Below are 24,538 nucleotides of genomic sequence, written 5' to 3' on the forward strand. Positions count from 1 at the left end.
GGTTAGAAGTGCTCATGGAAAAGACACTCATTATAGTAAATGCAAACCACTGAAGCACTGCACTGGTCCCTTCTCCATCCCTTCTTACAGCGTGGCTTGCTCTCCAGGGCAGAAATCCAGGCCTGTGTTGCAGTTTTACCACTCTGTTAGTACTCTTTTTGGGGGGAGAAATGGCAATGTCAGCCTTTCTCAATTCCTGCTGTAACTTCAGCGTGAGTCTGAACCTGTTCTTGAGTCCCAGCTTGTCTGGTCTCTGCACTGCACCTGTACAAGCACACATCCAGGCACAGACTACACCATAGCCTTACTTCTTCCAAGGTGGAGGGGCTGAGTTTTTTCTGCCCTTTTGCACAGCTCTCATTGATGTCATCTGGAGAGATCAAGTGTGACTGAGACTGAACGCCATCCAACAGCAGATGCTCTTGAGATACTCAGCCCTCCTGAATTCACTGCTGATGCTCTGAACCAGTGCTACAGCTACAGCCACTGGTAGGGATGGACGAGTGTGTGCCATTAGTCTGTCTTCACACACCTATTCTTTCTTGGAGTCCATTGTTGCCTTCCAGTGTAGATACAGGCACTGCGTGCATAGTCTGTAGCCTTTGTCCTAGCCAGTGTAGGTATAGCTCTTGCAAGACCCAGTCAGCCACAGAGGTAAAGCAGATTCTACCCCAAACTTAATTTCTCTGAATAATTATGCAGAGGTATTGATAAGGGAGGCTCTGCTGCAGCACCATGCAGGGCATTGTAAAAAATGATCAGTGCTGTCATTTTTATGTACTTTATTTCCCCTGGTAATTTTTCAGTGCTGCTACCATCATTTCTTCTGCCCATTTCTTCTTACACTGATGGGGGCAAATTTTCCTACTGCCGGACCAGGGGCTTTCACAGCAATGAAGTATCATTAAATGAGACAAGGCAGCAGAAGTTGAAGAATGATCCAGACTATAGAGGGCAAGGCAGGAGAAGTTGAATGAGCAGGTTATGAAGTGAATTCCCAAAGGACTCAGTTTCTTTTAAAACCAAGAAAGAAACCAAGCTTAAAGCAGCTCTGTTTCTGCTTCGTAGTATAGCTTCTTTATAGAAGCTTCTTCTGTATAGCTTCTTACTCTCTAGTTCTCTGCTGGAGGGGATAAAAAAGAACTGGGATTGGGGGAGCAGAGGGTAGAGGAAAGCACTAAAAAATAATATAAATGGCCATCGTAGGATAACTGAGTCTAAAAATATCCCAATTTTAATTACTTAGGCTACTTCTACACTGTAGGAGTAAAGTGAATTTTGAGAAAACGGATGAGAATGATTGAGAACAACCTGGAATAAATGGAAAGTTTGAAATTCTTTCCTTTAAGAGGAAGGGATTTAAAGAAAAAGCCTGTAAAGTAATAAGTGAGCTAGAAAAAGATGACGGCTGTATATATTTTTCCTGCCGTATGCAGCAAAGATATAGAGCAGTCAATGAAATTGAAAAGGCAGCAAATTCCAAATGCATTCAAGGAAATACTCTTTCAGACAGCATGTATTCAGACATTGGAGCTTCTTCCACAGACAACACAATTCAAGGGCAGTTTGGATGTTTATGTGAGCTGTAAGTATATCCAGAGTTACAAGGCAGACAAGAGCTTTGGAAGGTTAAAAAACACTCCTGCTTCCAAGTTTAAATCAATCTCTCGCTATTACACATTCAGGTGAAGTCTTCCAAGGAGGTGGGTTATCATCCCTCTGCCTGATGGGAGGTTTCTTATGCCTTGTTCTGAATTAACTGATCCTAGTTGCTGCCAGAGAGAGACTTCTGGAGCAATTGGGCTCCACATCTGATGTGGTTTGACCTTGTTCAGTTGCGGTTCCAACTGAAGTGGGTGAAATTATTCTTTGTGTATGCTGGTGTGAAGGAAGTCAGGCTCACAGGCCAGGAGAAGAGTGAGTCAGGAGAGAGTGGTGGATTCCATTCCTATCAGAAAAGTTGAATAGGTGTAGCAGCAAAGCCAATTCAGAAGGAAAATAGCAAAACTTGGGCCAAAGGTAGCTTTGTTTAAATAATTCTATCATGCAGTGTGCTTTTTGGAGAGAAATACCAATAAAATACTTTCTAATCACATGATGCAGCAAGAAGAAGAGGTTTTATTTGGGCTTTGTTAGCATTTATGTGAGCATCTTGCAATGCCGTGGTGGTGTCTGGTCCGTTCCAGCACTGACAGACAGGGACCTAGTACTGAAGTATTGAATGGCTCTTCCTTTTCTGGGGAAAAGGTTAAAAACCTGCCTGGGGAAGGCTGTGGCCTTTTAAAAGCACTTAATAGTATGTTTTGCTTTTTCAATAGTTGGTTGATACAGGATTGCTGCAAAGGAAGGCTGTCAAAGTTTGAAGATTCGTTTCAAGGACAGAAAAGCCCTATGCTGTGAATAAGAAGAGGGATTCTCCTTCATATTATCCGCCTGATGACATGACTCCAGGCCTCAACCTCCGAGGCGCAGCTGGAGACAGAGGGGACAGCAGCAATTTTTTACAACACCCTTATATTTTGCTTGAACATACAACATCCCTGTCAAACGATTATTATTACTATTTCTATGTTTATTATAATATTATTGTGTTATACCCCTAAAAGAGCTGTGCAAATATCCTCCTTCTCCAAGGCTGCATCTCTGGAGGTTTTTGTCTTGATACCTGTCATCAGGCAGAATTTCCTGTTGGATTTCTAATTAAAATGGCAGCCTTTAGGGACTATGTTCCTGCCCAGCATATATTAATGGAGGTTTAAGAATATTTTAGGTAGAGTTTAAATACAGCTTTTAAATATCTTTGTCCTGACTTAGTTCATTTTTCTATAATCAGCCAAAGTATCTGTATACAACTACAGCAGGAATTAATCTGTCATGCTCTCATAAATATAATCTACACTGCCTGTTGGTTAAAAAAACAGTTTTCCCTGTCCCAGATTCTTAAAGCAAATAAAAAATGCACCTAGCCATTTCCCCCCTTTCACTGTCCTCCTGGGATCAGTGCAGCCTGCGTGCATGTGAGGGTAATGGCTGTATATCCTCCAGCAGCTCCTCTTCCTCCAATTTCTCGGCGTCTCCTCTGTGAAGGTTACGGGAGGGTACAGGTTTTCTGAGGTATATTACTCAAGGAGTTACTTTCACTGCACCGTTCTTTTAAGAGATGTCTTCTCTAAGGTGCACATTGCAATACAGAAAAGGTTATATTGCTATTATTACTCCAACAGAGTAGGAGGACGTTTGTCTCCATTACTTGTCTTGTGCCAGATGAGACATGTGTGACACACTGTATGCAAATAAATTTGCATCACTCTGTGCAGTGATATCTTCTGGTGCTTTGCCAGCAAACTGAGGTCCCCCAAAAGGTGATTCAGATCCTTGTTGGAAATATTCAGACCAATCTCTGTCAAAGCAATTTAGGAAAATACCCAACACTAACAAAACAATTCAGATGTGTGCTACTAAGGGCCAAACAGCAGCCTACCCAGCAGCCTGGCACACCTCTCCTCTGAATTTGTCCAGGGCTGCAGTCAAAAATTTTTATTGCTGCGGTATGAAGTGCCCCATTCATCTCATCTGCTGTTTCTGAAATGTTGCTAGCAAATGAAAGAGTGCCCAAAATGGATCAATGGAAATTTTGCAGGCAAATGCTCAGCCCATCTGGAAATCAGGCCATTGTGCTGAGCATCCTCAGTCTGTGAACTTCGGTCTCCGTTAAAGTACAACATCACTGCGTTTGCAGCCGGAGGAGCTATCATTATCTTTGCTCACACTCTCTGCCCCGTGGCACATGGAACCATTCAAGTCTCCAGGCCTGCCAGGCTGGTTCTTTTCATGGATGTTACAGTCACTGACGGCATAAAAAAAAGTCAAGGGTGGAAGTTGTGCTTGGTTGCCGTGGTTGTAATCGAATTAAACTAGAGGATTGAGTTAGGTGGAAAGTACTGTCTCCCTGCAGAACGTGAACCATCCTGGCAGGCTGCACTGTGCTATAAGCAGCAATAGGTTATGTACTTAAATATAATCAAATGTAACACACTACCAGTCTCAGTGGGCAGATGCAGCATGTAGAAATTTACATTATTGCCCTGTTTAAAAACAGGAGGAAAAAATTTGCCATCACTTCAGCTGACAGAAAGCCTGATCCTTTAAACAAATGCAGAGCCGAGAAGAGATCAGTGTGGAAATGTGTAGCTGCAGTTCATTTGAAGAGCCCATAGGACTCATTTTGGGTACTGCCCTGATCTCTGTGTGCTCCTTCTCTAGGGTCCCCCACACGGAGGTTTAGCTGTGGAGACATAGACCAGATTTCTGTAGGGAAAGAGCCTATGAACTCTTCTGCTTCTAACTGCTGGAGCCCATCTGGGATGAGGTGGAGGCCTCACTTGTGTGTGCGAGTGTTGTCCTGTTTATGCAGAGAGAAGTGTTTGGAAGACAAAGAGACACATGTTCATTCCATTTTGGATGTGGGGTTTTTGGCTCAGCTCCTTTCTGTGTGCTCTTACAGACATCTGAATAGGGCTTGGTAGTGGGTTAATATGCATGTGCTTTACTCACTGGATTGAAATGCAAGATGTGTTAAGGAAATACTAATTGATCAAGAGTAAACTGCATGAGTTCTGTACTTAAGCAAGTTTGCACTTAGTGGGCAGGACCTAATGAGTTTATAGTATATCTCAGGTGGTAATCATATGAATCCATAAGAATGTTAAGTGACAACCTTGGATTTAAAAAATCTGTTCTGAATTTTAAACTAAAAATTTCAACTGTGACTGCAAGAAATATGAAGACAAAGGTCACTGCTAATTTCTTTTGCCACGCTTTTCTCTAGAATGTGAACTAGGGCTATTTTACAGGCAATCTGAATTTCGAGAAGACAATTTTCTGTCTCATTTGAAGGGTCAGTTCTCTTGATCTGATTTTCTTTCTCCTGTGTTCTGGTTGTGTGTTTATGGATACAGACAGCTGGCAATCCTTAGTTCTCCGGGTCAGGCTCTTTCACGTATGTAAATGGAGATGGGGAGACACTGTGGCAGACCAGACGTTCATTTAGTCCACTCTCCTGCTCTTAATAGTGATGAAATGCTTCAGAGGGAGCTTGTGATGAATTCCAAAACAACAGCTCTAAAATAATCTGCTCACAGGTAGTTTTATTCCTCAGGCTTTTTTTTTAATCACTGAAAAGGAAGAATATAAACCAATTTTTTAAAGTTATTATTAGTCAGCCATTTATTTATATATTTAGGCATGTATTTAATATCCTGCCAAGTTCCTGGCCTGAAGGATTCCTGTGGCAATGCATTCTGCAAGCTAAACTGCACATTTTTTGGAAAAAAGAGCATTTCCTCTCATCAGCTGGTCCTTCACTTTGATAAGAAGTCCTCTTGTCTCTAGGTAAGAGAGGACAGTTAAGAGCACTAAGCCTATTCCATAATATATATGTCTTTCTGGGATACTTGTGTCTTACCTGCCTGTCACCCTTTCCTCCCTGGATCAAACTGTCCCAGGAGGTGTTCTATAATTAGTGTTTTTTAACTCCTACCTCTTCACCAGGGATCTTCAAACTATGGTAAAGAGATCACTTAGTGGAAGGCAAACAGCTTCAAAACAGTATGTGACATGATCCAGCTTGGGACCTGACGTTACTGCTGGGAGGAAAGGAGATTGGGATCCCCTTCCCCAGGACACCTATTTATACAAGTTTTTAATTTCCTCATTGAAAATAGATCTGTCCTGCAAAGGAAAGGGTGTCACTGACCTGGGTAATAGCATAACCTGATCAATATTGCCATTAGTATTTTGTCTTATTATTTGTCCATGCTAACTGTTTTAATTGACTTTGTGCCTGGTAGCTCAGTGCATTTTTTGATCAGACCACAAATGAGGTCCTTCTGACATAGTTTGCAGCCTGGGCTCACCTATATCATCTGAGTCATCCATCGATTACCTCATCTTGCTGCTCAGCTGCCTTTTCCATCAATGAATACCTTCGCTGAGTGCCAGTCCAGGGCAGAGCCATGTGGACCAGGCTCTCAGACCATGGAGTGCTCCTCTTGATGCCACTTCCAGGCCTTGATGCCCCTGTTTCAAACCAGTGGTGCTTCTTGTCTCCTTCTCAGGTATTTATGCTTCCTTTCCCCTCAGCCTCCCAGATATTTCTTTCTCTAGGCATATCTATGTATAGCTACTGAGCTAGACAGACCTTTTGCCTGATGACTGTGGTCATTCTTAAACTTCCAAAAAAGCCTGTGACCTATTTCCAGAAGTGATTCATTGCTAGCCTCTCAGAAGAACTACAATTCCCAAAGATGCAGATAAGAGCCACGAGAGATTAAAAAAAATGCCTAAGCGGGTAAGATATCTAATTCCCACTGAGAATGAGACACCTAACCTACTTACAGCTCTGGGGGCTTGATTTTTTTTTATTCCTTTTCCAAGGACGTTTAACTATATCGAGAGATACTGTTGAAAACCTGAGCTGTAGGCGTATGAGAACATAAGCCCCATTGAAAAGCAAAGGGGCACTTCCTCCAAAGTCATAGAGGTTCTTGAAAAAAGCTCTGGCCCTCGTGTTTGCATTGCTGCTCTGGGACATGTTCCCTGGGAGGTGAAAATGCCATCATCCCTCCACACTGGAGGCACTGGCCAGCTCCTGTCCCTTCTAACTGGCACCCATGGGAGGCTTACAGCTCCCTTCAGAGGCAGCAGAAGCCAAACCTAAATGTTTTTTCGTAGAGGTTTAAGGAAAACCACGAAGGAAAGACAGTCATTTGAGTTGTGCTAGAAAATATTTTTAAAAGCCTGTGTCACGTTGCCGTGGTGACAAAAGTTCTTAAAATGATGAAGATTAAAGTCTAGGCTGAGAATGGTGGCATAGGGAGGGGAAGGGGGGCTGTTGTCACGACAACCTCGACTCAGAGTGCAAGAGGCAAAACACATAGTGGTGGCGGGATCTTTGGGGTTTATATACACGTGTCTATAAACATCTGCCATTTATGCCAGCTTTCTTAGTGCTAATTAGTCCTGCTATTTCACCCTTCTCTGCTGTAAATATTTTCCAGTAGACACTGGTCTCTGAGGGACAAGGCAAGAAAACGTTTAGGTTTTTTTCTTTCATTTTTGCAGGGCTTTCTGCTGTTCTCTCTCCATGGCCCCTCAGGTCCTACCTGGAGAAGAACTTCCATTAGCCAGAAGGAGGCTGCCTGAGAAAAGTTAAATCATCTCGGGAGGAGGTAGAAGCTTGAAGGCTTGCATCATGTTCTTATAGAGCTTTAACAGCACCAGGCTGCTGTGAGATCACTTCTGCCTACACCGCATGCACATACACACTCTGTCTTTCCTTGGCACAGAGGTGGCTGTTTCTGAGTGTGAAGGGTACCTCCTTTGGCTCTAGTTAGTAGCCACAATACATGGGCAGTGGTTAGAGCAGGAGATCGAAGCTGGCATCCCTAGATTTGGCTCAAAACTTTGCTCTCAGCTTCCTCTGCAACCTCTGGCAAGTGGCTTTTCTCTTTTATGTGCCTCATTTTGCCCATCTAGAATAACAGAGATCACACATTCACTGGAGATACTGAAGCATACCAGATTGTCAGCCGAGCCCCTTGAGAACCTTCAGATGAAAACTGCCACAGCAGCACAAAGGATTATTATATTTTAAGTGTAAAATCTACTTGGATATCTCTCTGAACACCTGGCACTCAGTGCACTCCCTCAAACTCGCTGTTCCAGGCAGCCCTGAGACAAGCACACTCCACAATATGTTCCCCTGTGAGCGTTAAACCTAATGAATCACGGCCCTGATTTTCCTCTCGCACTGACTCAAGGCAGCATCAGCAACTCCGCTGACATTGATTATGTCATTTGGTGCAAAGCAAGCATAAAAAGAGAATCAACCCCAAACTCTTACCTTCATCTAAAACTTAATCTTCTGGTTATAGTTTTCCTTGCTGGCACAGCAAAAAGCAGGAAAACTAAATCCCACACCCTCTCAAACTGTCGAGTGCATCCCTGAATCTGCACACTGCTTGCAGATGTATCTGTGCACCACAGATGATTTTCTGTCTCCAGTCCATCTGCTCTGTGCTGACTGGTGCTTTCAGCGTTGCCCCAATACAATCTGGATCCCAGAGCTCCCTCCCTCCCATACCATTGCTCCGTTCTGCCAAACACACTGTGATTAGCACAGCCCAAAGCTGTCTGACCCAGAGCCGATTCTTCATGAGGGACTTCTGCCTCCCAGTACACTGTGAAGTTGTACATAAGCCCAACTGTGTTCCTTTACATATTTTTCCTTCCTTAACTAAGCCCCTTTTCAGCAGGCCAGCCTGAGCAACAGTTGCCTCAGAAATTCGGAGCTTATATCTTTGTATATTTCAGTGGCAAGAACAGCATTTTGTCCATTCTTCCAGAAGAACCAAATGTGTGGCCTGGTGAGTTATTCGAGACAGCAAACCTTTTGGAGTAAAATTAATTTATGTTTTGGCACAGCTTAAATGTGACATCATTGGAAGAATAAATAGAAAGTTGGGCAGGGTGAGGAAGGAGCGAGTAAAGGGGTTGATGATACATTTCCCTTAGCAGCATCAGGAGAGGGAAAAAAGCAGCTGAGATCTTTCATGTTGCTTTGCTGAAATACTGTGTTTCCCAGTGATGTGGGTTTACTCAACAGGGTGAATTTCTTGGGGAGCTGCCCTTTCTCTCTCAGGTTTTTTGTGCATCCTCACAGTGTCTGGGTTGCTCTGGAGTTTTGGCTCTGTGTGCGCCTTGTGGATGCTCATGGCTTCCATGCTTCAGTGCTCTAATGTGCATAATGCTGTGTGTGCCTGGAGAGGATTTTGCCTCCTGGGGGGAGCCCATCCTTCCAGTTCTGCGTGTTGTTCGTCTCTCCCCTGGCTTCAGCCTCCTGGGATGGATCATCAAGGCTCCCAAGCCATTCCCCTCTTATGTGGCTTGTGTCAGTCAGGACTCTTGCTGAGTGTGGAGGTGATGTTTTGCCCCTTGCCACAAGAATTGGCTCTGGTTTGTGGTTGTGATCCCTAAATGAACAAAACCACTGTTTTTTCAATGAGCTGCCTTTAGTTTGCACATTGGCCAGAATGAGTAAGAGCTTAAACTGTTGCCCAGTCAGTTTTTGTAACTAAACAGGATGAGGCCCAGTCAGTGATTAGATACAGAGCCACTGTAGCTGGTGATGCAGGGACGTAGTACAGCCACCCTACAATAATCTGTCTAACAGTATTTTAGGCTCAGAAAAGCTCTTCACAGCAACCCCTGATCCCCAGTATATCGAGAGATAAACACTTAGGTTTGAAAAGTCAGCTAATGCCTCTATGAAGAAAATGTATCTTTGCTTCTCTTATCTGTAAAAGCCAAGTAAAGAAAGGAAGAGTGAAAGACGTGTCAAGTTTCTTCCCCCTACTCCACAAATACTCTTCATAAATGCAAGTAAACAAGTATTTCCTCACAGCAGAACAACTTTAACCCTAGAGCACTCAGAATGACATATGATACTCTTCTGATTTCCTTTTGAGGTTTTTATTTTCTTTTAAGGTCTTCGGGTTTTTTAAGCCATAAATTAAGAGTAAATTCTTTGCTTTCTCTTAAGCTGGGGCAGTGTCACAGCTAATTCATTATCCACAGGGGATTTATCACAGTTGCATATTAACCCTAGTGTGGATACAGACACCAGCACCAGCTCTGGACCAGCAGGCTTTCTTAGTTTGGATGCAGTGCTACAGAAATACTGCTATGTTCCTAGTAGAGGTAGTGAAGGACAACAAGCAGTTTCACTGCTTTCCTGTGGTGCAGAGTCTGTTCATAAACCCTGTGGATGGAAGTCAGTTCTGTGTGGAGCCAGCGTTCAGCTGGGCGAGTGTGGATGCTGTTAGCTCTCTCCAGCAGGGTGTTTCGCTCTAGCTCAGCCATGCTGGCTCCTAACAGAAGCGTGGGTATGCCTCTGTGTTGTGGTCCCTAGACCCTCTGGAAAACCTGTTTGTTCCAGACATAGCACCTCCGGTCCTTCCAGAGCCAGCAGGGATGTGCAAACCACAGCCCAGCCTGCAGAGCTTGGCACACTGGGGAGCTGAGCACAGAGACAGAGGCTTTGCTGGAGCTGGCCTGGGCCTGGCAGGGCTGGTGCAGATTGTGCTGGACCAAGCTGCCACGTTGCACAGCGCTCCTGCAGTGTCCTCGCTGTGGGCACGCAGTCTCAGAGCAGGCCAGCCTCCACGGCCCTGGACAGACAGACACACTATTGCAACATCGCTCCCAAGGATCCGAGAAGTGCTGGTGACCCGATGGTTTGGACAGCCACACCAAACTGTGTGCCAACATAAAACAACGTGTCTAATTAAACATACAACTTTGATTTCAGGCAAAGCCCTTGTTTCACTGACAGAGCCAGGCCCCCACTTCTCCAGGGTGCCCTTGATTTTTTCTGCAGTGCAGAGCCAATTGAGAGTACTGTACAGAGTGAGTTGGAGCTGACAAGATTTCAGATTCATGCTGATAGGATCCTGATAGCTTGTTCTGTATCAGTGGGATTTCCAAGATGGAGCTCTTATATAACTAGAGATTGCTTTGTTGAGGAAAGTTTTGGTCTTCCCACTTTCCTAAGCAGTCCTTTCAGAAAGCATTGCGAGGTATTCTCTGGCTAGGACAGAGACGACTTTGTAACAGGGATTCTGAAGCCACAACTTGTTTTGGACAATCCAGAAACAGGGATGTTATCTCTATCAGAGAATACTCTTGGAAAGAGATGCTTCTAAGTGTGAATCTGTACTGTGTCCTTTTCCTCACTCCCTTTTTCAAATCACAGGCAGCAGAAAGCCAGAAAGCACCAGCAGTTTCAGGGGCAAAAGGAGGTGTGATGCTCTGGAACCCAGCCTGGGTTGTGTTACAGCAGGACAAGAAAGCCCTGAGTGTTAATGATGAAAACCAAAGAAGTTCCAATTGCCACTCACGTTCCTCTGCTCATGGACCAGCTATTCTGCAATGTTTCTTCCCCACCTCGCCCTGGCAAGCTATAGACTACTTTAGGGCACTGCAGCACTGACTTAGGCGCTCTCTAGCATGCCCCTGGAGTTAGTATTCCCTGCAACACGGGCACCTATTTACAGTAGGAGCATCTTCGCAGTGAAAGGTGTTCGTTCACACCCCTTCAGTTATTCCTGTGTGCCGCACAGTGAGTGTTTCTTACTTTTCTCTTGCATGTGAATGCAAATATATTCAAAGGAGTGGGCATGAGCTGCTAACTCCTGAGACTGACATTTTGAAATGGGATTTGTCTCACCTGCAGTTCAGACATTTACAGTTGGAGTTCATTATCTAGGTTTACTTTATGGGCAGCAGAGGGAAAGAGGAATTCCTGACACAGTGCATCTCTGCTCAGGTAAACAAGTGCCACAAACCAGATGTGTCACCCTCTGGGTGTGTGCTTCCATCCAGTGACTCTAATGAGATAGTCTGGATCTCAAGGTCCAAAGTAGGTGAGCTGAATCCACCCTTGCAGGAAGCAGATATTGTCTCTACCTGTGTGGGAAGTTTGTGTCAGCTCAGTTGTGATCCTTCCCTCTAGTCAGTGCTGGGCTTTAGAGGGCAATCCTGAACGGCCATGAGCTCCCGGCCTCTCTGAGCTCTGCGCTGAGAACAGCCGTGCACTACAAGGGCACAGGCACCCTGGTGTTAATACAGAGACAGGACTCTCCTCCTCTTTTTGCTTCAACACTGGGTCCCACCCTTATGGGTGGGTTACATGATGAGCGTGACCGGTGGTGAAGGAGGACCTGTGAGCCAAGACGTACACACACTCTGCACAGAGCTGCTGTTTCTCGGCCGTCAGCAAATGTGTGAGTTATTAGTGCATGAGAGGAGGCAGCGGGGCCTAACAGCAGAAGCAAACACCATTTATTGCTGTTTTTCAGAGGTGCACCAAAGAATAAAGGCTTTCTGCCCTATCCTGACTAGAAGAGATCCCAATCATCACATAAGAAACTCCATATCCATTTACCTTTCCCTTAAACCATACATTCCCTCAGGCTCTTCACTCTCTGCTTTTAATATATTAAAGGAAGAAAGGCACTTCCTAACTCTGACAGGGTTCCTTCCTGTCCCTGGCTCGAGTTCCCTGGGTTACAGGAGAGCTGGAGCTCTTTGAAAAACACACGTAGGTGAGAGAGGAAAATTCATTAGCACCGTAAAACCCCGGTGATACAAAAGATTCATTCAGAGATCCTTCTGCAAACTGCTGTTCTGGCTTCATTAAAAGCATAGCCTGTGGCTGTCACTCAAATAGACTGGATTCACTTTGGGTTATCTAAATGAGAATGATCATTTCTGCAATGGAAAAAAAAAAAAAAAGAGAAACCAGTAGGAATTTTTCTTTATGAATTATGTACTCAGCTTTCATACTGACCTATTGAGTCAGCATTGGATTTCCTAGAACAGCCTTTCATGGTGGATTTTGGATATTTTCTTCTTTTCAGCCCAGAAATATCACTAGAATGGCCTTTCTCACACTAAGTGACACTGTGGACTCCAGCTGCATCGTGGATGCAGCGGAAATAATGGAATTTCGAAGCAGTTATCCAAATCATTCATCCTTCTGGTTTCTAGCATTCTTCTGTGGCTCCCTCCCAGTCTGGATTCAGCATGTCGGCATCTCTCAATGCGTATGACCTCGTGACATCCTGATTAAGTGGGGCAGTGTTGATATCTGGTGTGGAAACAGGCATTCAAATTGAATGTCTGTCAGAGCAGCAAGGAGTTATATGGACCTAGCTGTACAGTCACAGAGCGTGCCTATGGCCTATCCCTTGCTCCAGACATGGCATCTCCCTCGGTAACTGCCTGCCCCTGCAGAGGTGATGCCCAGGTGGCTGAGTGACCTGCTGCATGCCCGTCTTCTGACACCGAGGCTCCATGGAGCCCTGGCAGTGCTCTGGGGGTGTTCAGCACTGAGGAAGCTCTAGGTGTGCCTCCCCCTGTGGTTTCAGTCACTGCACTATCAATTTTTATTAATAACACAGAAAACCAAAAATTACTGTGCTGTCTTATATAAGCCTGAATCAGGGTCTCTGTGCCTTTTCTCCCGCTGCCTGGTGACCTGTAAGAAAGTTGTGTTTACAGGTTTATTTTACATCTGAGGAACTGACAGTTAATCCTGCTGCATCCCTAAGGAAATGGTGAGCTTGGATATGTGTCACTGTGTGCGCTGCGTGGCTCACCTGGAGGTCAGTTTTACAACAGTACTGGGAGTCACAGTGTAACCAGAGGTACGGTGGCAGCTCAGAAAACAAGGTGTGACCACGCAGGGCTGGAGCAGCAGCGCAGGGCTGGGGTACAAGAGCCGAGCTGTGGGGGGGACTCGGATGGTGACACAGTGGAGTGGAGGGGGTATGGCAGGGCTGCTGCGGAGTCCAGGACTGAGAGAGCAGGAGGGGCTGCAGGGTGGGGTAAACAAGCTCTGTGGGAAACTTCAAGGTGATGTAGCTGGATTAGGACGGGGCTGATTGAAATGCACCCTGGAAGGGTGGTACCATCCTACAGGTCAGAATGGAAATGCAGGACTAGAGCTGGGACATGCTGCCTCATCTGAGTCACAGTAGTCTACTTTGCTCCTCATATTCCTCTGTTCTTTGTTCCCTTCCATCAAATCCAACTAGGACATTGTGTCACCAGGTTGCAGGCTGGGCTGCAAAACAGCCAGGCTGTATGTGCCTTCAAACCGTGGGGAGGCCTCCTGAGAAGGCCCAGCTCTGGCAGCAGGGAGTCCCCCCCGCTTCATTCACACACGGCTGTCCATTTATTCCACTCCTCCTCCATCAGAAAAAGCAAGACTGTGTGTGGGGAGCCGTGATTAATGTTTCTCCAGATGAAACTCTAGGGCAGGACACACTGGCAGAGCTGGGGTATGGCTGTCAGGCCTCCACCCATCCCAGCTCTGTCACAGATCACCGTGGTGACACAGCGGCACGGGGGAGAGGATGCCAGATTTGTTCAGTGTCTCAGTTTTCAGGGTGATGCAGTAGGCTTTTTGAGCTGGAGGCCAGCACACTGTGAGGACTAACGGTCCTTACTGGGTCCAAACCACTGCCCAGTGACAGTTTGAAGGTGTCCTCTCTTCATGATCTGTGTTAATGGCAAACGAGGCCAGAAGGTGGGCTCTGTGCTGAGCCACACAGGGCCAGCCAGTGCTCTTCAGAGCCCATCTCTCCTCACTGTGGCATGTTGCAATGTAGGGAAAACCAAACCTGGGTAGATATGTAGCTCAGGGTAGCCTTTGCTGGCATGCCCTGTATGTCTAACTGTCATCACAAAGCTGGGCATAAAAGAGCTAAGCGCCCCCATGTCTCCACAACACACCACCCACTCATAGGAAAAAATAGTGTCCATCATTTAATTCCTGACTGCATATGCAGCTTTAATAATATTTCTCAGTGTGTCCTGCGTATGACTAGTACTACGGACAACATGGCCACGGACTGACTCCATTTGCGTTCAGGAACTAACTGCAGAGGTGTGGCTGCTGCTGTTTGCTTTCAGGTTTCTGAGCTTCCTTGCTATGAACTGCTAGACACGTTTCCCTTTTCCTTGCCCTCCTTCATGTAAGACTGGAATTGAATACAAGAAATGCAAGAACATTTGAATCACATCCTCTTCTAGAAATCTCTGCTGAGTTTGAGGCCATTCTTTCTTGTATTTGCTACTTGCAGAGGCTGCATCTGACATCCAGGACAAAGACAGCTTCCAGCATGGGTCAGTATGTAGCATATATTCAGCAAGAGAGAAATCAAAGAAGGGCATTGCAGTTACAAAGATGTAATGATAGAGTTTATTTCTGATGAGTGACTGATGTTCCAGAAATATTTGCAACCAACTTATTCTATAAAATGAGTTATGGAGCTTTTAATGTAAATTAGAAGGCAAAATCAAAGGGCAAGAGGGGTGAACGATTATGATTTTGTATTTCGGTTTTTAATCTGTTTTTCAGCTGGTTTTGCTTGCATCCTGTGGCTGACCTGAGCTCAGCTGATGCAGCCTTTTCTGTTACTTTAGAAAGGTTCTTGACCCTGATACTGCATCTAATTATGTTGGGTTGGTTGTTTGGGGAGCTCTCATCTAATCTGCTCCCTGTTGGCCCCTGCAGATCTTCCACATGACCTATGATCTGGCCAGTGCTGTGGTGCGGATTGTGAACCTGATTGGGATGATGCTGCTGCTGTGTCACTGGGATGGCTGCCTCCAGTTCCTTGTGCCTATGCTGCAGGACTTCCCCGACGATTGTTGGGTGTCCCTCAACCGCATGGTGGTAAGTGCCTGCCCTCCTTGCTCCCTCACGGCCCTAAACCCAGGCCCTCGGTCACGGCATCACCATTGATTGCAGCATCGCCCTCCCAGCACTAACATGGCATCCCCCAGCTTCCCGTTCCCCCCCAGCTCCTTTTAGGGCCTTCCTCCACTATCCAGCAGGCATCTCTAAAGCCACGGCGCTGTGGGCGTGGAGGCTTCTTGGAAACAATCTCTGCAAGGAGACAAGTCTCGGGGCTGCAGAGCAGAAACCAGCCCCAGCAGAGCCTGCTGCGGGCTGCCTGCAGCAGAAGGCAGGGGCCAGGCTCCCCCTCCTGGCAGGAGACAGCAAAGAGCGGGAATGGAAACGGTTTTCTGCTGAGGTCTGGGCATACCGAGCCAAAGGCAGGAGGCGGAGAAGTCCTAGAGCCATAGCTGGGTCTGATCCGTAATTCCCATCACTGGTCCCAGGGGAACTGTTAAACCTTCTGCTCCATATCCACCTCAAGTGTCAGTGTGATCACCCACCCTTCTCCCCGGGGAGCTGCACAATATCCCATTAGAGTGGGCTGAAACAGACTCTGCCAAGGCACAGTTTGTCGTGGGATCAGTAGCCAGACTTCCCAATAATGGCCCAAGCTGTGCTGCTTACTCTACTGTTTGCTGTGAGGGAGATTTATGCCATATGGTAAACGCATGGGTAGTTCGTGGTACCTTTCAACCATTTCACAGAGAATTCAGGATCTTTTATTCAAAGGGACAATGTCCAGTTGATTAAGCAGCAAAAACTGACAAAGCTTAAAAAATTGCCTCTTATTGCAGCTCTTAACCTCCAGATTCCCCCAGCCAATTTCTTCTTGAAAAAAAAAAAAATAATCAGGCACTCGGGCAGAACAGAACAAATGTAAAATGTATAAAAGAACTGCCAACTTCCCATGCCTCCCACGTGCAGAGCTGTGGGCACATGCTGCCCATGCCTGAGAAGAGTGAGCATCCATGAAAAAGTCGTCTGTTTGGTGTTTATTTATTCATTTCTTCCCTCTGCAATAATCATTCACTTCCTGCTGTTGAAGGGTGCCAGACTGACAGTTCTGGAGACTAGAACCCTATATTTATCTACAGAAGAAGAACAACCCATGCAGCAGCTGCCTTATCTTCCACTGTGCTGCCTTTTCATTATTTATATGGCAAGAACAATGAAAGATCAGAGCCCCGTTGTGCTTGTGCTATTCAGGTTCAACAGGGCATACAGCTCCTCATCCTGGAGAGCTCAGAGGTGCAGACAGAAATCATCCCCCTCTGATGAAGTGACTTGGTCATGGTGCCCTTGCAGGACAGCTTCAGAGCAGCAGATTTGAACCATGTTTCCTTTATCCTAACATTTGGGTGGAGGCTGCTGTCTGATGGAAACAAGTTCTATTTGCTTTTCCCATCCAGCCCTGGGGGAAGAGGTAAAATCTAGAGTTGCAGAATTGTAAGTGTGATGATAGCTGCAACACGAGCTGAAAAGTGACCTGAACAGTTGAAACAACCAAGTCTACTGCTAACTGGTGCATGGAAAACCTTCACAGAAGGCAGCAACTAGCAGTGGCAGACACACATGGCGAGAAGAAGAATAATCCAATGGCTAGAGCACTGACTGCAAGAGGGACACCTGGATTCAGTTCCTAACCCTGTTCTGTGTGATCCCAGGCAAGTCAGATGGGAAGCTCAGAGAGTTCTGTCTCCCCAGGTGCTTCTGAGGATAAGTAAATACTGTAATGGTGGGTATCTATCTAAACAGTCCGAGAGACCTGGGGTTGTACTGAGCGCGTTGCACAAATGCATGGCACAGGCTAATGCAAATTGGGTCTTGGACACTTTTTACTCAGAAAACCACTTGTGTAACCCAGTGGAATGAAGAACTGCAAACATAAATAGAGAAACGAAGCTGAATTTATATAGTCTAGAAAAAAAGTTACCTGGGCCAGACTACGATTAGAGCCTATAAATGACCATCAAGGTAACTGTGCAGTGAAGGGATAGCATCTTGAAAGGTGGCAGGAGACAGGACAGAAGAAGTAAAGATTTAGCCTAGGCACCTTTTTTAGGGGCAGGACTGAGAAGAGGGGTTAAGGATGCATCCCACAGGCAGAAGGGCTCAGCGGAGTCTCCAGAAGGGGTGGGGTAGAAAGTTTCTATCCAGAGCAGAGCTTTACCAGACAAGGACTCGTGCTGCAGTATTTCTCTTCCCAGCCTTGAGAGTCTCTGAAGCTGGGAATTAAACTTTCCTTGTGTGATTTTTTCTCCTTCCCTTCTGCAGTTAAATCACCTTCACTTTTTCCACTTAATAAAAGTGAAAAAAAATTATCTCAGTGACTGTCTCAGAAATGGAGCCTTGGGAAACTGGGTTGAAGAACTGGAGAGATGGTTATATGCCCCACCTACAGTTCAGGTGAATTCCACTCTAGAAGCTGTACAGGAATATGCCAGCCCCAAAATAGCTTCATTTTAGAACATTTAACAAAGAGAATAACTAGTTCTTCTGGAACCAGACAGTTTCTTCTCACAATAAGATTCTGTCCTCTGATCTCCTGACATTTCCAGATGTGTCACTGGGACCAGTGATGGATGTGGATCTCATGATTAGTGCAACAATTTATGTATAGTCTACAGTGGAGTAACAGGAGAGGCCACCAAGTCAGGAAACAAGAATCCAGCGGTCTGGGCTGTTCTCAGACTTTGGTGCCAAGATCATGATGGCAGTTTCCAGAATGGCTCTGTCTGAGAGCTGTGATGGACGATGGTTCAGATGTGGAAGGCCAGGATGGCATCTGTCTGTGACAGAGTTGGTAAGTTGGATTTGAGGACATTCTGTACTGGTCACAGCTTTGTGGAGAAAAATATACTTGATGCACGACCACCCTGATTGAACACAGGAGCGAGAAAGCTGGGATGGAACCACTGGAGGAAAAAAAGGAATCTTCTGAAGCTTCTACAGCCAAGAGGAGCTGAAAGGGATGTGCCAGTGCTTTGGAGGCTTTCTCCTTGAGTATGCTGGTGCTGCTCTTCCACTGCTCTGGAGTTTCCCACGTAGCCACTTGGCAGTCCATAAAACCAGCTCTGATTCCAACGCAACAGGGAAAGAAGATTCATCATGTCCCATCTGCTTCCTAAAGGTTTGATCCTCTTCCAGGGGATCTGTGAAGGGTGTGGTGTTGCCAAAATCATATCAAGGGCTTGATAAATCCCTGAGTCCAGTTCATCTTAGTGTTTTCTATGTGCACCATGTTTCATCTTTAGCAATTGTAGAAGGAATGTCTCTGTATGACTTCTTTCTGAACTGGCTCTGAAATGGCAGGGAAGGATGTTTTCAGTATTAATTGCTCAGTCCTAATCTCAGGGGCTTCAGCATTCGCTTCCCTACAGGGCGTTTTATTAAAAAGAGAAATGCTAGTGAGTCAGCTGCAGAGTGGCATGTGTGCGGGCAGCAGCATCTCCCCAAGACTCTTACCTGGCAGCTCCTCATCAGAGAAATTTGAGCTCTGCTGAGAACGGAAAGCTGCTGGAAACACAAGGCTCACTCCCTTGGGTGTTGTGCTGAACTGATAAACCCTGCAGGGAAGGCAAATATCCCCATGTCAAATGCAGCGACCTTGCATGGGAAATACTAATTGCCTTCCCTTCTTCCAAAAGGAGAGTAGCTTTCCTTTTGAGCTTAAACCCCCCTCCCCTTCCCCACCCCCCGACACGTTCTTGTAGTGTTGCTGATAGAAAGGAGGAGGAGAAATGGATGCAGCATGTGTTGTGGAAGACAGAGCAATCCTGCATAGATCTCCTGTGTGATTCCTAACTCCCCCAAGCCTCTGGTGCAGCAGCTCCCTCCCACCCGCAGCAGGCGTATGATGCTGTGTAGATTATCATGTTTTATAAAATGTCAGGGAGCAGCAAGAGTAGGGCTGCTCCATGATGATATATGAGCCAGGAGCCAGGGGTGACCCCTGCCAACCAGGGCACAGCCCTACCAGTCTGAAACAGGGTGGGCAGAGCAGAAGTGATGATGACAGGGTCCACCGACCGTTCCAGTGAAGGCAGGGCGACAGTCATGTCCAAGGTCCACCCAGGGAGCCTGGCTGGGAGCAGCAGGAGATGGGGTCAGAGGCGTGGCTGGACACCAGGCTAAAGTGTATGTTCAGGGCCCAGTGCTGGGTGCCCAGGTCTGCACTGAAATGGAGCTCCAGGTACCAGGGGTGCATGGGTGGGAGTCCTGGGCAAGGCTGACTGTGACAGTCAACACTGGTGCAATCAGAGTTCTGAGAAAATCTCTTCTGTTATGTGAAGGTCTCCTTGGAAATAAGCCAAGAACAGACAGGTTCTGTCCGATGTGAAGTTTGACCTGTCATCTCCCTTTCTCATCCCACTATTCCCTTCCTTTAAACTGGATCTGAAGGTTTCTTGTCGCGGCCCAGCAGTTACAGTGTTGACCAGGGGAGGGCAGTGATGTTCAGAGGCCTTATTTTGCAGCTTTTCCTAAGTGGTGTGCAGGAGCAATCCCTGAGTAACAGCTCTGTGGCCAGATAAGATCACTGCTGAGACAAATGTGGGAGTTCACAAGCTTGAAATGTGCCCTTTCACTAGAAACAGCTCCTTAATACTGTGAAATGTTAGCGAGGTAAGTCAGGCATAACATTGTGCCCATGGACTATGCCCCTGCCACAAGAATTTGCCAGGACTTCTCTGTGTCTTCTCTCTCTAGTACGTCAGACCCAGAACATCCTATAAGACACCATACTGTCTCTTTAGGTGCTTCTGTAAGCTGTTGCAGAACCCAACACTGCCTTTGAAGAGCTCCAGGAACGTGTCCAAGTATTCAAGGGTAGATCTGAACAGAGGCATTGCAGTCCAGACGCTAATCCCAGAGAAACTCTTATAATACCGCCAGTGTGGATGTTAAAAACAAGCTAGTCTGAGAAACCGCTTCAAAGTAATTTTAATTCCCTTTTGCAAATGCTCATAGTGCCTGGCATGTGTCTGAGATAACATCCCTCTTGACTATGTTCAAGCACAGATCTGTAGCTCCATTTTAGCTTGCTTTGAGATGTGGTTAATGAGGAGTCATTTTCTTTCTGCAGTTTAAGGCCCCATTTACCTACCCTAATGGGCCATTTTACCCACTCCAGTATATTTGAAGAAGTACAACCCTCCCACCGTGGGGACTGGCATAGAGGTATATTGAGCATAGGGGTACAAATGTTATGGAAACAAGCTGTATCAGTATAAGGCACTGTGGTGCTAGTAAACTTGTGCCCACAGTACATTTGGAACCACTCCTACTAGTCTGATTTAAAGTACATCATTCTTGACCTGCCTGCTTATTCCGTGGAAAACAAAAGAGTGTAGAGCAGGCCTAAAATGAGAGAAATACTGAGACCTGTAAGCAAAGAGTCATCACATAAATTGTGGATGAGGATCCAGAGCTGTAGGTGCTCTGGTTGTGTCCTAAAGGTAATCGCTTCAACAGGTTTCCCCTTCATGGAAGTTCCTCTCTTTCATCAGTCCTTGATCTCTTCTCCCAGCAGACCACATTGCTCAGGATTGTTTTTTAAACACTCTGTGTTTTCCTCCAGCTCTAGCTCCTCAGTCTGTCATTGCTCAGCGACCTCAGTCTGGCACGAAGCAGGCTGTCCTCACAGGGAGCCATGCTGCTGATGGGAATTGGGGTTGTGACTTTTAAGTGTGGAGTTCGCAGAGAGCCAGTAGTGTTTCTGCAGGCTATAGGGGCTCAGTGGTGTTGGATGTTGTAGTTTTGGTTGACTAATTCCTACAAAACACTGGCAAGCTTCCTCGTAAACAGCATTCCTGAGCAGCAAGTTGCTGGAAGAATGGCTTTTAAAACTTGAACCTGCCAGATACCCAGATGTTCCTCTTAGGCTCTGATCATTCATGGCCATTAAAGACCCTGGCAGCCAATTTCCTGATATATCAGATTCCAGCTCAGCTATTCATAGTCTATCTTCCCAGATTCCCTTTGGAATTTCAGCTCAGCATTTCTTTTCTCCCTGCTCTCAATTTTGTTGTGAAGATGTGCTGCCCTGTTAAACTACTGCCACACTGAACTCAGAAGGCAGCAGCATGTCTGCAGTGTCCAGTGAGAAATGCCTGCATGGGAAAGGAATTCATTTAGCCAGGAAGGGATGGGACAGGACACCCACACTACTACCTCTGCCCCAGCAAAGCTGTGAATCTGCTGCCCACCTTTACAGGTGATGCACCATTTTAAGCAAAGGTTGGTCAAGTGTGACTGCTCCTGCCTGTTGTCTCAGGATGACAGCTTCCCTCCTGAAGCACGGACAACAGATGGGTTAAAGCCGCAGAGTTTACAGCATTTGGCATTCTGTAAGTGCAGGGCCATGGCTTTATGACTGCTGGTACTACAGGGCTGAGGGAAAGGGACTGACGCTCCTGACAGTGTTAACAGTGAAAATACAAGGAGGCCTGTGTAAGGTGTGTGAGATGCTTGATGCCTTCACAGATCAGAAGTGGGTCTGCAAAATGACACAAAACCTGGCTGGTGGAAAAATGCCCCCCCCCGCCCCTACTTCTTTGGTCAGGACTCTGGGAGCCACAGGATCGACATGGGTGAAGCAAAGGAGCGAGCAGATTTGGTGCTGACACCTCAGGCAGCCCCCGTGCTCAGACCCCTCCTGCTGCCCTGCACAGGCAGCAGGGTGCAAATGCTCTTTGCCTTCCTCTGTCGCTGGCTCCCCTTTGGGCTGTGGCTCCTCACACACTGACAGGCCAGCTGCGTGGCCAGGAATAGAGACACCAATGGCCACATTGTCCCTTGTGTCTCTCTGCTGACCCCAGGGTAGTTTTTTCCAGTGCAGGAGGTGAAGAGGTTCCTGCTTTGTTAGGGAGGAGAGCCCAGACAGGCTGGCGTCAGCAGGGAGCAGTCTCTTCTGGGGCTGTGAATGTGCTGCTTCTTCTGCGTCCGCTTTGCTGTCACTTCTGTTGCTTTGCCCTTCTTGTTGCAGTGTGAATCAGGCCTGTCTTGCGTAATGTAACTGAATATGGCCAGGGTAACACTATCGCCTGTCTTTGTCGATGTGCTTATCTCCTAACCAAGCATTAACATTCTCCAGAGGTTCCAGCTCTTTGCCACAGCTCACAAACAGCAACAGTACGCTTTGCTTCTGTTTACTACTTGTAAGCTTACTGAAAAATTTCCATCAACATTAGTGACACTCAGCTGTTTGCAGAGAGGTCGTCAGCCGTCCACCTGCTTGTGATTAGATACCTCCAAGGAGGTGTCCAGTAAACTCCAGGGCTCCCAGCATTACTGGTCACTGGTGCTGAGGCTGCTGCATCTCTCTGAATGGAGTTCACAAAAGTATTGCTTGTCTGTTTGACAAGCCACAAACCAGGCCTTCTGTACAATGACCTTCTAAGTTGCCATGGTATATGTATCAGCAAAGCTATATCCATAATGTTAACACCTTCCTAGGAACAGAAAGAAGACTGATGAATGTACAGATTATGTGCTGCAATGAATGTCACTGTAGCAGAGGTATTTTTTCACATACCTTGTAATAGCAATGTGTGATGACAGTGCATTTACTTTACAAGGTTTTGTGGCAAGGACTTGCTAGCAAATAATACCCACAGGACAGTGAATGTACCTTGAGCTGTTCCATGAGCTCAAGCTAATCAGAATAATCATGAAACTTATGCTGTTTTTTGTCCCTATCCCATGATGTAATTGCTGAGGTGCTTCTTGTGTTAGTTGCAGTGGGAGAGCACAGGGTGTTCGAAAGAAGCTGTTGACTTCAGCTGGCTTCTCATGGTGGTATATTGCATCTCTCAAATGAGACCATTTGTAGTTTCTTAGCTCCCTGAAAAAATCCCTGTTCTACACTGAGAAGAACTCGCTGTCTGGACATTATCATCTTAATTTTCTGCCCTTCCCATCTCTTCAGTTAATGACCAGAGATCCTGACCATTTCCTAAATTGCCTGGGAGTGATTTTTCCCACTCTTAAGATCTTGCTGCTAGCAATCTTGCTCAGGGTCTCTTTCAGCAGTTCGCTGTTAAAGTCCTTTTCCCAGTGGATTAATTATTTGCTTCAGTTCCTTCTCCCACATGTGGGTCATTTTGAAAATAGCGCAATGCATCATCACAGTTTATCCCAGGTTACCAGTATGTCTGGCTGTCTGGCTTCCTTTCTGGAAAGTTTTGCTGGAAGGAGTAAATGGAATCTGTAAAAACCCTGGCCAAAGTCAGTTAATGTCAGATGACTAAATCTGGGCTTTTTTAAAAAAAAATAAATTGAGTGTGCCCACCAGTGCCAAGCCATCAATGAATTGCTTGTTTAACATATAAAGGTGCTTTAAAAATGGACTGTTGGGTCTGATGTTAGGTATCCTTTTCAGAAATGTGTTCATCTCAAGAGAATGTCTTGTCCCACTGCTAAAGCTTTGTCTGTCTATCTGTCTCTTTAGAATGACTCCTGGGGGAAGCAGTATTCCTATGCGCTGTTCAAGGCAATGAGCCACATGCTCTGCATTGGGTACGGGCAGCAGGCGCCCGTTGGCATGTCAGATGTGTGGCTCACTATGCTGAGCATGATTGTCGGTGCCACCTGCTATGCCATGTTCATCGGCCATGCCACAGCCCTAATCCAGTCTCTGGACTCTTCGCGGCGTCAGTACCAGGAGAAGGTAAGGACTGGGCTTTGCAACCCTTATGTGACCCAGGGGTGGTTTATGCACTGTCTGGAGGAAGCCAGGGCTGTCAGTGACCATGTGAGAGGCCAAAGGTGCAGTGTCTTTGTCACCACGGCAGTTTGTTGGTAATTCTTACCCATCCGTTCACTCACACAGACCCTCAGGAGGAAATAGATGCAAGATCAGATGAATAGTAGTAGGGCAAGTGGGTGATTCTTGTTGTCTCTGGCTGTCTTTTTAGATCAACATTATCAATGTCACTGGTATCTAAAACTGTAAGTCACTTTTTCCTTTCCGAGATCTTGTTTCAAATCCCAAGTGAATGTTCCAGAATATGTAGCTTTTGTTTAGCAAGTACTTTCTTTAAAAGTATCCAGATTATTCACTTCAGTGCTCATGAGTGAAACTACGTAACAAACCCCAAAGCAGGGATCAAAGCTCAGGCGCTCCAAACAGGTTCCTCAGGTAGCTATTGAATTAGTTGCACGGTTGTTGAATTGCATAATGTAGGGCACAGGCAGAAATGTCACAACTGATCAGGTTACCACTGCAGC

General features: G+C 46.1%; 1 protein-coding gene across 3 annotated transcripts in view; it reads left to right on the forward strand.

Annotated features, from left to right (window-relative positions):
* The window catches only part of HCN4 (hyperpolarization activated cyclic nucleotide gated potassium channel 4), a 105,377-nt gene that overhangs the window by 46,959 nt on the left and 33,880 nt on the right, over positions 1–24,538 (forward strand). For all 3 annotated transcript variants that reach the window (XM_074917524.1, XM_074917525.1, XM_074917526.1), the window contains exons 3-4: positions 15,143–15,304; positions 23,760–23,978. In XM_074917524.1, the coding sequence (XP_074773625.1) occupies positions 15,143–15,304; positions 23,760–23,978 (381 nt within the window). The remainder of the gene's footprint in view (positions 1–15,142; positions 15,305–23,759; positions 23,979–24,538) is intronic.

The sequence above is a fragment of the Athene noctua genome, chromosome 13, assembly GCF_965140245.1.
Source record: "Athene noctua chromosome 13, bAthNoc1.hap1.1, whole genome shotgun sequence".
NCBI classification, from domain to species: domain Eukaryota; kingdom Metazoa; phylum Chordata; class Aves; order Strigiformes; family Strigidae; genus Athene; species Athene noctua.